This window comes from Acartia tonsa, chromosome 7, assembly GCF_053477335.1.
Source record: "Acartia tonsa isolate MP-2025a chromosome 7, ASM5347733v1, whole genome shotgun sequence".
NCBI lineage: Eukaryota > Metazoa > Arthropoda > Copepoda > Calanoida > Acartiidae > Acartia > Acartia tonsa.
In genome coordinates, this window is record NC_137266.1 from 31241552 (window position 1) to 31258281 (window position 16730).

A 16730-nucleotide genomic window follows, 5' to 3' on the forward strand; every position below is an offset into this window, starting at 1 on the left:
ATCATCCTGACTTTCAGCCTCCCGAGGCCGCTTAGGCCGCCGTCCACGCTTGCCTTCACCTTTACCCCGCTCTCCTTTTTCATCAGCCATATCCGAGCACTAGAACTAGATTCGCCGTGAAATTTAGATCAGAAAAGTTAAAGAGTGAAATTCCACAGAAACCTAAAATATAAATCAAGTTATAAATATAAAAGATATAACAAAACTGTGAAAAATCCGAGATAAACAATCTCAAAAAGTGATCGAATTCAAATTAAACACCACTTCCCCCACCTTTAACTCTGCAGCAGGTCTAAATAACACGTAGCACAATAAGACTGCGCCAAATGAGATGTAGACAGACTTACATAAGTTAATGATAGAGTAGATTCAATATTTAATTCAAAATACAAACAGTTTTTTAAGTATTTATTTATATTGGATTAAATGCAGTTTTTGGGTAAATAAGATTAAATATGTATACTTTATTTAGAAATGGTTAAATATATTAATAAGTCAAACTACTGATTATTTAAGCTGGAAAGTTCTGAAGTAGCGGGATGTCTGTTTGTATGTCAGGACACCAAAGCAGTAGGATGGCTGTCTGTTTAATTAATACAAATGTATTAATTAACTATGCACTTTGAAGTAACAGGATGACTGTCTGTCTAATTAGTACAAATGTATTAATTAGCTGTATAACTCTGAAGTAGCAGGATGACTGTCTGTCTAATTAATACAAAGGTATTAATTAGCTGTATAACTCTGAAGTAGCAGGATGACTGTCTGTCTAATTAATACAAAGGTATTAATTAGCTGTATAACTCTGAAGTAGCAGGATGACTGTCTGTCTAATTAATACAAAGGTATTAATTAGCTGTTTAACTCTGAAGTAGCAGGATGACTGTCTGTCTAATTAATACAAAGGTATTAATTAGCTGTATAACTCTGAAGTAGCAGGATGACTGTCTGTCTAATTAATACAAAGTATTAATTAGCTATATAACTCTGAAGTAGCAGGATGACTGTCTGTCTAATTAATACAAAGGTATTAATTAGCTGTATAACTCTGAAGTAGCAGGATGACTGTCTGTCTAATTAATACAAAGGTATTAATTAGCTGTATAACTCTGAAGAGGTGGAATATTTGTCTGTGTTGAACTAGTTGAAGTAGTAGGATGTCTGTAAATAGCTGAATTGGTCTAATAAGACTCGACCCCAAACCAGATAGTATTCTGTGTAAGGACTCTCAATTGCAACTGACTAACTAAATAAATGTTCTCTTAAATGTTCTCTTAAATGTTCTCTTAACTTTTACAGAGCAATAAAGAGTAAATGATGTTTCTACTTTTAAGCCAAAACTTAAAACTGAATTATACTACAATTATTTTTAAAAAAGGGAATAATGTCTTGTAATTAAATTGCGATTGGAAATATCTTTTGGAGTTCATTTTCAAAATTGACTCCCAAAATACTACTATGGATGTCAATAATTTGCCAGTTTATTGCGGTAGTTTTTACATTCGTCAATAATAATCTTTTGCTAATTGCTGATCCACTTTCAGTTTAGAAGCACCCCCCCCCCCCTCCCACCCCCCAACATTAATGATGCCGATCTTACCCTTTATAAATAAAGCCTGTATCATCAGATAACAATCTTCTTTAAATTGACAATAGTAAAGTTATGATAAAGTAAGATCACTCATAAATTGTATGCTTGATGTTTAGAGTATACAATGACAGCATGATCAGATATTCATCCAGGTGACAACATTATTTTTATTAGAAATTAGCAGCTACTCTATCAAAAGGAAAGCCAGTAAGAGACATGCAGTGACTATATCATAAACTTCCTTGTTTAATAAGTTGATCAAATATTAAAAATGTCAAAAATTTGTGATTAGTTGGTAGCACCTGCGATTTTGGTTGTATATGACTTAACTGATTGAAGTTAGGTATAAAAATAGTTTCTCATTTATTCTGCTCTTCTTGTAACAATTTGTTGAATCTTCCAAAAAGCTGCACAAAAAATTCTTTGCATTACTACCGTAGCAAAGTCAAATAGTCAAGCAATATCAATGCTTCATTGAGCAAATAATTTGACTGTTATTTGATTTTATAGTCGCTCTTTTAAAAGAGTAATCCAAAGCATGTTTTTTCTTGTGTGTAAATTATCTAGGGTTTCTGTTACTTTACTTTAATTTTTTTGAATGATTTATCCATATTTTTAGAATAAACTTTGATGTAGCTTGTAACATGGACTTTCAAATGTATCCAGTGGATGAACAGGACTGTGTCATCAAGTTCGAATCCTATGGACTTCAAAATAAACAGGTAATCTATGAAAGGCGGGCGACATTGATAGTAAATTAGAGGTAACTTCTAAATAATTATATTACAATGCTTGATATATGTGACCTCCTGATAAACGTCATGCAATCTAAAGGTTCTATTTCTGAAGAGGGAGTATTATCCGATCATTTATTTTGTCACTTTAAGATTTTCATCAAAATTTTAAGATTTAGGAAGCGTTAAATTTGAAATTATCTTATTCCTATTTTTAGATATTTCTTTACTGCTTGTTAACTTATTGTTTTTTGTCAATATATTCTTCTTTACTAATGAATTATTATTCTTGTAGAGAATCAAGAACAATAATTTTCCTAAAAACTGGTAAAATTTAAAAAGTAACACTAACAGCTTGTATAGAAAGTATCAATAAACTATAATAAAAAGATCCTATACATATATTATCTTTTAACAGGTTTAGTATTTTAATATGTGAAAAACATATGTATATTTAGTCTAGCACTGTATACGTCAGCATTTAGCAGAAGGATTTAGTCCATTTTATCAATGTCATTTATTTACACACATAAAGTTGCTAAAGAATTGTCTTAGGGAATGGCGTAAAAAATGGAATTTAAATTTCTGATTGGTTGAATCTTATGTGCATTTGTACAGATTGACAGACAGGCATACCCTTATATTGAGTAGCTAGTGATAAAAATATTTATTTTGTAAATATTGTGAATGAAAGTTTAAAACATTGTTATGGATGACATTTAGGATCATAACTCACAGGACACCTAATTAGTTATGTTTCCTGCATCCTTAGAGAAATACAAGGTAATAAGTAAACACGCTGATAAAAATTCTTATAAGTAAAATAGCTTATCCATAAATCATATTGAACTAAAATTGTCCACTGATGATGTTTAAACTTTTTTCAAATATGTTGGTCTGCTTAATGCACTACAAATTTTGTAAACTTACTATGTCCTAAAAGATTGCAATCCACCCCCAAAAAATTGTTTAACTGTTTTGGATCATGGAAAGAAAATGAAGTAGCGGGTTTCGTTGTATTTTCACAGTAGCTTTTACCCTATTTCTATCCCTTGTGGGGGGCTCAAACGTTGCGGGGCCAATTTCCTAACCCTGTGGGAAAATCATTAACATTTACCTAACCTAAAATAACCTATCAAAAGCTACTGTAAAAATACGAAGAAACCTGGTACTTCATTTTCTTTCCATGATCTTTTTTTCTACCTAATAGCAGAGACGACTTTAAACATTTTTGATTTATCCATTAATGCCTGCCTTCTTAGTAGACAAACATGAAAGGCTTAAAAAAATAATTAACTGCACAGTGCGAGGCACAAATAAATAAGTATGTCTGATGTATAATCTTTCAAAGGACTCTCTTAGTTTCATATTTTATATATATTTTTTTATTTGAAAGAACTTTAAATTAAATTCGTTGTAAAAAAAAATCTTTGTTATTTATTATTTTCTTGTATTGTATTTCCATAAAAAGCTTTACTTTAAGTTCCAGAGTCTACTTTAAAATTTTTGCTCCACTTAAAGTCGTTTAATACATGCATGTAGATTTTTAATTGTTTTCAAATAATGAATTGTTAGGTAGTTTTATTTTCTTTTGAATAGATTTGTTTGTTTATATTCCCCTTGAGTTAAACATGTTGGTTGAAATATGTATTATTTCTCGCTTATAAATTGGACTACAAATTATCTGGATTTGCGAAATATCTATAATACAAAGTAGCTTGATGTCTGTCCGTCTGTCCGTCTGACCGTCTGTCTGTCCGTCTGTCTGTCTGTCCCTTAAGATCTCGGTAACCACTGAACCGATCGGATTCTACTCTTCAGGGAATATACCTACTGGTCCTGTGGTGGTTTTAGGCTATTTTCTTGGGGGAATGGACACCCCCAACCCCCCCAAAAATAAAAAAAATTCAACCCCAAAATTTTTTTTTACATTTTTTGTAAAATCTCAGTAACTGCTGATCAAATTGGGCTTTACCCTTCTGGGAATATACCTACTGGTCCTCTGGTGGTTTTAAGCTATTTTCTTGGGGGGTGGGACACCCCAACCACCCCAAAAATAAAAAAAAAACCACTTCCAAAATTTTTTATTTTTTTTATTTTTTTTAAACAAAAACCAGTAATTGGGGTGGGGGAACCCCACTGCAACATGGGGCGAAGCCTCTATGAACCCCCCCCCCCCCCCCAAAAAAAAAAAATCAAAATATTTTTTTTTAAATTTTTAATTTTTTTGTATGCGAACAACCTAGGTCTAATTTTTACGAATTGAAATTTTTGTGTATACGGCAAACAACCTGGGTTTATTTTGTACAAATTAAAATTTTTGTGCATAAAGCGCACAACCTGGGTTTAATTTTACCACAGAGTAATTAAACAAAGAATGATTTAATGAATATTTCTATTAAGAAGGGTTGACTTCCCAAAACTATATAGGGCGAAGCCCCTAGAGGCTAGGGGCGAAGCCGCTAGTTATTATATAAAGTAGTAAGCGTTTTTTGTCTGTCCCAAAGGATCTTGCTAACCGCTAAATCGATATTTTTTTCCTTTACAGTGAAGCTACTTATGGGTCCTAGGAAGGTTTTAAAATATTTTTTGAGAGGGTGGCTTCACCCCCTTCCCCCCAAAAAATATTTTTAAAACTCTTTTTAAAAATCAAATTTAAAATGGGATGAGGTCGACTTTTCCCCCTCCTACCAGTGCCCCTAGAGGCTTCTAGGGGGCGTAGCCGCTAGTATTATATAAAGTAGTAAGGTTTTTAGTTTAAAGCTTAATATATCAATAACTGCTGAACCGAATAATTTCTCTATATTAGGAAAGCTGAATATAGATGCTGCTGATTATATAAAGATTTGTACCCATCTAAAGTTGAAACTTACTTATAAATACTTTAACTAATAATAGGTTTATTGTCTGTAGCTTAAGATTTCGATAACTACTGTACCTATTGAGTTCTCTGTTTTATGGAAGCTTCTTATAGGTTCCTGGATAGTTTTAGGCTATTTAATTTTTATATCTAAGTTAGGTTTTAGGCTATTTTACTAATTTCCTTACTCCTTTTAATACAGAGCTCCTAGATGCTAGGAGCGCAGCTGCTAGTACACAATATAATAATCATGATTTCTTACCCGCCAAAAATTTATATAATAATTTCCATTGCACTTTTCTCAATACACTAAAATTGTTTGTTATTGCTATTCGAAAATATGTTATTTCTAAAGTAGATGACTTTGTTTATAAAGAATTCTTTGAAATTCCAATGCATCACCTAATTAGTTAGCGTTGTCCTTACTTTAAAAGGACTTTCCGAATAGATTTAATTTCTAAAAATTATTTATGTTTGAAGTTTGTATATAATTGTCGACCTTAGACATACTCTCTATATCTTTCTAACCCCCCCCCCCCCACACACACACACACACACATTTTTTTATTTGTTTTTATAGGGCAAAGTGGGGTGACCAATCCCCTTGATAAATGAACATGTCAAGGTCTTATTCCAATATTATTCTGAAAATTTTATATCTATGGCCCACTTTGGTATTCTATCTTATTTGACAATTTAAAAAAAATTAAGAATGGATTGTCCTTTTGAAATAAATTGAGAGTTCTATTTTTGAGGATTTTTTTAACAAGGACAACAATATTTATAGTTAGTAAAGCTCAGAAACATATAAAAAATATATCATTAGAAGTAAAAAAAGAATATTTTGTAGCAAGGCTGAAACAATTTTCTCTTGTAGATTGATACCTATTGGAGCATTACACACATACCGACGGACCAAGAAAGCAATAAAGTTAATACTTAATATTTACTAAAAATCAATGTTCAATTGCCAAGTAATTATCCCTTTTCCTTCTAAGGACGGCCGAACAAAATAAGTTATAATGTAGCTTTGCTTCTAAAAATATTTGTTTTGAATAATCTCTAAATATATCTATGAAGTCTCATATATAAATTGTTAACTTTTGAAATATAAACAAATAACAAAAAAACTGTTTATAAATATCTTTTATGTTTTATGACTCGCACTTTATCACCTGTTTGTTTAGAAGTTAAACAAGACAAAAAACGGTCAAAGATGCGTTGATATAAATATATTTGACTTAACATGCAATGAATTGCATATATATTATATATACACATTTATAGAGAAAGAAAGAGATTAAATATTGATTTATTTTTTATTGTCCTCTCCCTCCTGAAAAATTCCTAGAATTCAATAAAGGGTTAAGATCATGTTAAGGATTAATAAAAATACCAAAAGTTTTTAAGTTTCGAAAAGAAACAAAGGATATACAGGGTGCGTCACATAAATCGGGACATTTTTTAAACGGCCATAGCGCGAAAACTACTTGACCAATCAGGACGTTTGACCCCATTATAGAAAGCTTAGGTAATGACCTTTTAGCACAAAAAAATCTTTGGACGAAGATGGACGTGTACACCGAGCTGGACGCGTATATGTTCAACAAGGCAGATTCCAAATGCGCCGGTGGTTAGGTGCGCAAAATCACAAAACGTAGGGTCCGACAGGGAAGGAGTTGGAATCTTGACCCCAAATTTTGTGGGTGTCTTAGGCTCATTGAGACACACATTTTGCCGTGTTTAAATCCATTTTAGCTCAATCCTAGCCGAAATGAGGTAGATTTTTCAAGATTTTGAGCCTTAAGAAATCACAAACAGTAGGGCCCGACAGGGAAGGAGTTGGAAATTTGACCCAAATTTTTTTGTGTGTCTTAAGCTCATCGAGACACGCATTTTGAGTACTTAAAGTCCACTGTAGCTAAATCCTAGCCCAAATGAGAGCAAAAAAAATGGATTTTGTCAATTTGGCGGTTACTCATGATCCTAAGGAAATGTGGCCTCCCAGTAGCCCGATCTTAATTCAATGGACTTTTGGGCCTGGGGCTACTTTGAAGCATGCACCAATAGACGTGCCCATACCACAAAGACCTCCCTCATTGCCACTATCAAGAAGAACTACGCCAGCTTGGACAGGTACATTTTAACCTGGACCTGCCGGCGGTTGAGGAGGCGGGTAGAGACGGTGATTGAGGCTGGCGGCGATTTTATTGAATAATCTACTAGTCATATACCTATTTTCCTTCCCAGTTTTTAAAATTCAATAAAATCTTTAAAATTGACGATTTTATGTTCATTTCTTTAAAAATTACAAAATGTCCCGATTTATGTGACGCACCCTGTATACTACAGAAATGATTCTGTGAGATATAAATTTATTATGTAAGCATCATAAGAGAAAAAATGAAAGGATGAAAATTGGTCAACTAAAAACAAATTTGAAAATGAGTCAGTCAATGAGGGTAGAGGAAACATACACAGATAGCTTGCAAAAAGGATTTTATAATTTCTATGAATGTGAGATTTTATCTCGTTTTCATTTATATTAGATCATATTTGTATCAATTTCATAATAACATTATTCTTAATGACGAAGCTACTCTTTTTAGTAGCAAAGCCACTTTACTAGCTCACTACTCCTAACTATTACTAGCATTTCCCATCCTTTGTTGTTTTTCCTACCCTTTCCCTTTGCTAACCCTTCTACAATTCAAAATTAAAAAAACAGGCTAATAGAATTAACTGCTCTTTTAGACAAGAAATGGTCATCAGTAACATAACTTATACTCATTGGAAAAATATTTACTTAAAAAGTTTTTTGATAAAAAATAATTTTTAAATGATGACAATAAAATGACAGAACATTAAAATTGGCCTTATAATATTCTGTACACTTTTAGGATATAAAACAAATTTGATCTAGCTCCATTGTAATCTTTTTACATTTTCTATAAATTTTGTTTATCATCCTTGTCATCTTTCAAATTGTGTTTTATCAAGTGTGCCTTCATTTTCGCAAATGTTTAATTATTAAATATACCTGATACGGGCGAGGCTGATGTCTATGATACTTAAACGTCAGGTCTAACAACCCAGAAGAACTCTAACTATTTATGTCGCGCACCTGACATATCAGCAGTTAGAACAATTTTTAACGTCTTTAGTTATGACGCGGTATTGGACCGAGATTCGAACCTCACACATTCCCGACATAGAGCGGATGAGCTACGTATTGAGCCAAGGTCGTGGGTTTATCAAATAAAAGGACCCAATATTATTACAATAGAATTAACTGGCCCTTCCCTTTTGCCTCTTATCGTTAATCATTCGTTATCATTGATTCTCAATTGTTTCTTTTTACGAATATAATAAGAGACACTATTCGGAAGTAAATGCACACTTTTCTATTATTCCTTTTGTTCAGAAACATAATAGAGGCGTTTTTTTATATAATAGTGAGAATCACAAACGAAGATAAGTGTCCCTAATGGTATTTTCTTATGTCAGGCTTATGTAAGCTTTTAGTTAAGTATACCTTTGGAGTTTCTTAGTTATTGTTAAGTATTCCTAAATGTAGTAATGTCAAGTAAGACTTAGGAAAGGTTTAAGGTACCTTATAAAGTTTACTAGGGGTTCCTATTTTGTTCTTAGTTACATTAAGCTATGTCAAGAAAAAGCAGGTTTGATGATATACGAGTACCTTTTGGGTTATGTCTTAAAACAGCCAATTGTTTTTCTAACTAAAATTTTGGAAAAATATTCCTATCTTTTTTAAGTTTTTGAGCACGGTTCCTTGTAAATTCCGCCACATACATCCTATCTGTGTTATAAATAATAGCAAGTAACCATCTAAGGCCTCTTTAAAGATATTTTTGATTTTTCTAATTATAAAGAATGGTTACTTAAAAATATTTTTATAGGGTGATTTTTTTAATAGAAAATATGGTAAATTAACCTTCCCTAATATATATAAAAAACACAAATCATATTCAAATATTGGAAATGGGCAGGTGTCCTAAACATTTGCAAATTATTTTTTTCGTTAAAACGAATGAACAACAAAATATATGTGATCATTTCATTCTACATTTAAAGAGGCATAATTCAAAATTTATTACAATGAGTACACTTTTAGTTATCTATAATATTTCTTTTTTTCTATTTATGTAGACAAAAAAACTTTGCTCTAATTAAGACTTGTCTTTCATATTTTTTTAAATTTTATTTCTTAATTATTTAATTAGGGTTACATAAAATTACTTAGGTATACTTAAAATATAAAAGGTATCTTATCTAGTTAAGTCAGGTAGAAAGCAAGTACACATTCTCATTCAATCCAGGAAGGGAGGGGTCATTGGGCTTTCTAAAATATTACATTAGTCCCCAAAGTTTTATTATAACGTTTTCTTATTCAATAGCTTAATAACTGTTGGGACTTTTTTCAAAATTTTGAGTGGTATGTTTATTAATCTTAATATCCAACCGTTTCAATAACTAATTGTACAGGACAATGACGTCCAAGCTTTTTTATGTTGGGAGGGGGAGGGGTGTAAAAATTAAGATGCAAAAATTTTGCCTAGGCATCCCCAAATTCAATTTGGACGGAATATCAATCTATCTACTATTGTCTTATCCCTTTAGATCCCTGATTTCCTCTACTTACAAATGAAAGATATGTTCATAGATGTTCCTTAATATACGCCAAAATTTAAAAATAAAGTAAAGTGTAAAAAATTCAAGGGCCATTAAAAAGAGATATAATAAAGGGTGTCTAAAATATCTCGCTAGCTTCTGGAATAAATCGGTTTCTTTTCATGGAAGCTTCTTATATTTGTTATATTTGTAAAAAAAGGAAACTGTTATTCTTGCTTTAAAAAAACTTTTTAAAATAAAACAAACTGTTTTCATGCGCAGTTCTTAGTCCAGACACACACAGACATACATTCTATCTTTCGGCTCTAAAGATACATAAACCCCTCTAAAGATAGTAGATTTATAAGAATTGCTTCAAAATATTTTGTAAAGGATAATTTTTTTTATTCGCAATTTGCTTAGCATGGTCTGAATCATGAATTATAATCAAATGGGCAGATGCTAAACATTTAAAAAACCTTTTTGGTTAAAATGTATAAACAACAAAAAAGATTATTAAGATTAAATTTTACAAAGAGACATATAAAAATATGAGTATAATACTATTAATTCATGATCTTTCTTAAATCATTTTTTTTTACTTTAGTAAACTTGAAAAATCTTTGGTCCATAAAACATTAATTTTATGATTTTTATTTTAATTTTAATTTACTTTATAAGGCTTACCTAAATTTTACATTGAGAAAGGCTACATACACTTTAGTTAAGCTTAGCCATACATATAAAACTAGGAAACGTTTTTATAAATAAGCCAAAACAAAATTTCTTAACTGCAATACACAATTTTCAAAATTTCAAAAATTCAAGGAAAACAGGTTCTCAAAGCTGCCTAAAGTTTCCATGCATAAAAAACTTCAGCATAAACTTTCTAAATTAACTTCATTATTTAACCAAAAAAATTCAAAATGAAGAAACGCTAGGAGAGGCTTACATAAAAAGATAGGGTATACTAAAAGGATTCTTAATTGGAGAGAAAGCAGGTAGACAATAAAGAAAGGAAGGGGGGTAGACAAGGGTTACTTAGAAATTAATGTAAGTATAACTTTAAGGAAGGCTTACATAAAGAAATAGGTATACTTAAAGTGTTCTTAAATGGAGAGAAAGCAGGTAAAAATTCTAAAAGAAGAAATGTTAGGAGAGGGGAAGGGGGGTTGACAAGAAGTACTTACAAATTAATGTACGGTTTTCATGACAAGCACAACTTTACATAAAAAAAGGCAATCTTAAAGCCAAACAAATAGAATTTAATTGGTTATTTTTAAAAACAGCAAATTAATTGTTCTTTTAGCTTAAAATTTTTTTTTTTAAATTTTAGGACAAAATACAACTTTTTGGGAGGAATATTTTCCACCCCCCCCCCCCACAGAAAATGGGAGGTGGGTCACAAACTCCCAAAATGCTAACTTTTTTGTTTATGGTCGGAATTAAAAAATCTTTTCAAAAAACCTTAGAGTAGAGTTCAAAAGGTTTTTTTCAACTCCTAGTTATATGCCGTAGCCATATTTAAAAACACCTAAATTTATTGGGGGGAAGGTGGGGAGGGGGGGTTTACATCCCCTCCCCCCCATTTGGACGTCCCAGCTCACAGACAAACATCCTATTTTTGTTATTTAAAATAGCAGCTACCCCTCAAACTTAAAAGTTATTAGATTCACAAAGAAAGGTTAAAAAAACAGGCATCCAAAGGGATAAGACAAAAGCCAATAAATTGATGTGCAACCCCAATGATGATACACAAAAATACCCCTACTGTAAATTAAAATTTATGGTTGAAACGTTTTAACAATCAACTTAATGAAACAACCAATCAAATTTTACTAGTCCCAAAAGTTATTAAGCCAACGAATAAGAAAACATTATTTTAAAATGTTGGGGACAAATGAAATAAATCAGAGCTGGATCTTTAAATCATTTCAATGGTGCGCTAAACCACCCCATGCACCATTGAAATGATTTAAAGATCAAGCTCAGGTATAAAGTTAGCAGGGATAAGACAAAAGCCAGTAGACTAATGTACAGCCCCAATGATGATACAAAAAAATACACCTACTGTAAATTAAAATTGAGTGTTGAAACGTTTGAACACTCAACTTAATGAAACAACCAATCAAATTTTCAAAATGTTGTTATTCCAACAAATAAGAAATTGTTATTTTGAAATGTTGGGGACAAATGTAATAAAGCTGAAAACCATGTTTGTGATTTAAAAAAAATTAATTTCGTTATTGGTATAAGCTAGTAATAAATAGCCCATTGTCCCCTCTTTCTCTATTAAAATAAAACATGTGATGTTTTATTAGCAATTTTCTTAGCATAGTAAAAAAAGTTTTCAGTGTTCTTTTCCCTAAATCAACACTTAATAATAGATAGGCGAAGCATTGCCAAAAAATACTTTAATCAAAAATAAGTCATTTAAAGCTGTCATTCAAGTTTTGAAGAAATAAAGGAACACCAATAAAGAAATTATCAAGTAAGAATTATTAAAAGGTATAATATAGATACATACTCCCAAATTCAGCCAATAGGAATACAGGGGAGGATCAATCTGCCATATATTGGTTAGAAAGTAAACAGAATTTGGTTAGAAAGAGCAATTATCCTTTCATATCATTCGCAAAATGAATCAGCTATAAATAGTCTTTCTTAGGATAAGCCTTTGCTTAGGTTAATCATATGGTTAAAAAATTTCTTCCCTCACATGATGTAAAGCATACAACATAACATATATAAGAAATCATCTTTAAATAGTTAACTTTTTTGGGGATAAAGATAACTCTTTGGAAATTCCTTATTAAGTTGGGCCCGATTTACCATCTAGATCTACTATATCTATTGGTTCATTATACTATACTTTTGTACTTTCTCTGTAGAATATTTTTTTAAAGGTTATTATCTAAAACAGCTAATTGTTCTTTTAGCTTAAAAATTAAAAAAAAAGTATTATAGCCTTCATTAGTTTTTAAGAAGTCCCACACACACAGACACACATCCTGTTTTTGTTATACATGATAGCTACAACCCCTCTAATATTTAAAGATGTTAGATTTTTAAGTTAGGTTAAAAAACGTTTTTTAAAATCGAAGCTTTTCTATAATTAGGGTCGGTCCGTCCGTACGTTCGTCACAGAGAGTTAGCTCTTTTCGTTAGTTTAAACAGGTTAGAATTGTCCTATCGATTCCAAACTTTGCATGATGATTCCTGTAGTAGTTAGGTACAATTTAGAAACTCTATAATCAATACCAGAATGTCCGTACGTCCATTTGAAACATGTCGATTTTTAACTTTTTTGACAACAAATTTTTGTATATTAAAATTATCCGATTCTTCAGATTTTTTTGAAAACTGATTTCTTATGCAACAAGGTAAAATGTTATAAGTAAAGCATCTCTATAAACAAGTCCCAAAAATGTTAGTATGTCCTTAAACAGTATCATCCATTTAGGCAGTTTGCAACAAATTTACTTACAATATTCTTTGTACTGATGCATTAATATTCTGCTAATTAAGTTCTGACAATCTACAAGTGTTAAAGTTTGTTTGTCCTTCCATTTCAGAGCTTCGCTTTTATGGATGTTGTCATCCTTGTTATATAGTGATTTCTTACCTTGGTATAGGCACCATGTGAAATATAGGTAAAACACATGACACATAATCAAATATTAGAAATAAGCAAGTGTTGAATCTATGTACTTTTTTGTTAAAATGAATGAACATCTATATAGATGTTAAAATTAAAATCTACAAAGAGTCACATATTATCAAATTTGATATGTTTGTTACAAAGAGTAGCTTTTATTTCTATAAGATCTTGCCTTATAATTTTTTTCTATTGTAGTAAAATTAAAAATAATCCACACAAAGTCAACATCAAATTGTCTGCATATGAAAGAATTTTAATTCGTATTATTTTAAAATTAATTAAGGTAACCTTTATTTTTCATAGGTAAGGCTTGGAGAAGTGGATCAAAAGGGTTGATATATGAGTTAGGGGCATTGAAAAGGGGGAGGGGATTAGACTAGCTTTACATAAAGAGTTAGGTATAGCTAAAGGGTACTTAATTGGAAAGAAAGCAGGTAGAGGAGAGAAGAGAGGGGAAGGGGGGGGGGGGTTGATAAAGGTTACTTATGAAACTTATGTAAGGTTTTTAGTAAAACTTTAAGGTAGGCTTACATTAAAAGTTAGGGACACCTAAATAAATTAAGGTATTCTTAAAGGTATGAGAAAGCAGGTAATTTTTCTTTCTTCTCTAACTTGTTTTAAAACACCTTTGACAACCAATGAATAGATATTTAAGATCTAGATGGTCTATCTGGCATCAAATTCTGTTATACATATAAAGCGGTTCCTATAAGACAAACCCCTTTGTTAATTTTTCAACTTTTTTATTTCATGGGTGGGTGATCTCCAACACCACCTTAAATTTTTTAAAAAATACTTTTCTTTTATTTTATATTTTTTGGGGGTTGAGTAACCTCCCAAACCCCCTTAAATTAAAAAAAAAATAACTTCCATTTTCGAACCCAGTAATAGTGTCGGACTGATTATGACGTAACAAAAAAAATTAGCCAATGAGAGGACATTATTGACCAATGGTAAAATTCATAGTGGCCTCTCATTGGCTAATTTTTTTTGTTACGTCATAATCAGTCCGACACTAATACTGGGTTCCCATTTTCAATTTTTCAATTTTTTTCTTTTATTTTTGAATTTTTTTGGGGGTGAGGTGACCTCTCACACCCCCATAAAAAAATTTTATCTAAAATTTTTTTATCTTCCATTTTAAAATTTTTCTTCCATGAAATGGGGTGACTTCCCACACCCCCCGGTACAAATATTTTTTTCTTCCACTTTTAATTTTTCTGGGGATGGGGTGACCCTCTTAAAAAATGTTTTGTCTTCAATTTCAAATTAATTTTTTTTTTGGAAAAGGGGTGACCTTCCACACTCACTAAAAAGATTTTTCTTGTCAAAGGGGGAAAAAATGGCGTGCGAAGCGTGCCGCAAATTTTTTTTAACCTCCTTAAAATTTTTACCCTGGGGGTAAAATTTGCTTGGGGGGGTAATTACCCCAACTGAAATCTGTTTGCAGGGGTAAATTTTGTTAACCCCCCCCCCAAATTTACTCCTGGGGTAAAATTTTTTGGGGGGTAATTTAAATTTTATTAAATATTTAGTACTAAAAATGCACTGGAAGCGCGCCAAAAAATTTTTTGTTAGAGATTTTTTATTTTGGGGGGGGGGTATTTATCCCTCCTCAAATTGTTTGAGGGGGTTAATCCCCACTTCACCCCCTCTTTGGACATCTATGCCTGGAGGATCAGGACCTTCAGAATTATACATGGAACCTGAAATTGACTTGTATACCTATATTTCTTACTAGCGGCTATGCCCCTAGAGGCCTCTAGGGGCACTTGAGGAGGGGGAGTCAAATTTAATTACCCAATATCTTATTTTAGATTTTATAAGAAAAAGTAAAAAAAAAATTTGTTGGGTAGAAAATTTTTTTTTGGGGGGGGTTTGCCTAGATATACCACACTTTTCTGGGATCTTGCTGTGTCAAGTATCAACTGTTGGGAATATCAAAGGATGACTCCATGCAAAATTTGAGCTGGATCCGGCCAAAACTGGCCGTGAATTTTAAGAAAAACCGGTTTTTTCCTGGTTTTTAGTGGGTATCTGTAAATCGATTAAGCTGGAGCAAAACCGGTTGGAGGTACAAAAAATTTTACATTACATGAAATTTAGCCAATGCAATTGCCTACAAAAATGTACTTGATCATCAACTTGATTGAACAACTCTTTCCCCTCCTAAATGTCCATTAAAACCTCGGAAATGGCAAAAATCGCCAAAAATCATGCCTTCGGCGGCAAATAACGGCTAAACGGTCAACCGGAGGCGAATGAAACATAAATAAAGAAATGTCCGCCTCAAAAAGTTGTTCAACATCAAAAATATGCTTGAAGTCTCTAAAACGACTCCTTCCCCTCCTTTAAGGGGAAAAACTGAAAAAACGTGATTTTCAAAAGTATGCCCACTTCGGGGGTGTGGGGGGCACTGAACCCGTCACCCCAGGGTCACCAAATATAAAGTCTAGGCGGCCCACAATGCTCCCAGAAAAGTGTGGTATATCTAGGGGTGCCCCCCCCCCCATCATCATTTTTAATTTTAGTTAAAAATTTTTTTTTAAAAATTGTGGGGGGGGTATTTTTCATTTTTGGGGGCGTTGGGGTTATCCCACCCCCCAAGAAAATAGTTATAAACCTTCCCGGGACTTATGAGAAGCTACCTTGTTAAGGAGAACCCAATCGGTTCAGCGGTTAGCGAGATCCTTTGGTACAGATACACAGACAGACACACAAACTTCCTGTTACTTTAGTATAAGGATGAGGATGTACTACTACAGGTTTGGGGGGATGTTTTATGGGGTTCAGGAAACCCTCCCCCAAATAAAATAAAATGGAGTGGATGAAAAATATATCTCCCAAAAAGCTGTATTTTGTCCAAAGTTTTTTTTATGTTTTTTTTGGTGACCCCCCCCCCCCCCCCTAAGTAAAAAAGGATGTAAAAACAAAGGTTGTTGAATAAAAGTGTGGAGGAAGCGAAAATGCAAAATTTTTTTTAGCCCTGTAGCTTTAATAGGAGCTGAGATAATGGGGGGGGGGGGGGCATTGAACTACTGATAAAGGTGCGGCAAGGGGCCCAACTGTTAAGGGTTAAGTTTCACAAATTATGGATCCCGATTGACCATCTAGTTCTATTATATCTATTGGTTAATTATACTGTAGTACTGCTGTACTTCCTTATTATTTTTTTGGTTATTTTTAAAAACAGCAAATCGTTCTTTTAGCTTGAATTAAAAAAAAATATTATGGCCTTAAATAGCTTCTAAG

The 16730-nt window shown here is 32.2% G+C and overlaps 1 protein-coding gene across 2 annotated transcripts in view; it reads left to right on the forward strand.

Moving 5' to 3' along the window:
- LOC145325275 (glycine receptor subunit alpha-1-like) overlaps positions 1-16730 on the forward strand; it is a 46029-nt gene that overhangs the window by 16698 nt on the left and 12601 nt on the right. The window contains exons 7-8 of one of the 2 annotated variants that reach the window (XM_080168224.1): positions 1704-1743; positions 2211-2313. In XM_080168224.1, coding sequence (XP_080024350.1) covers positions 1704-1743; positions 2211-2313 — 143 coding nt within the window. The remainder of the gene's footprint in view (positions 1-1703; positions 1744-2210; positions 2314-16730) is intronic. The other variant, XM_080168225.1, reaches the window with a different exon arrangement.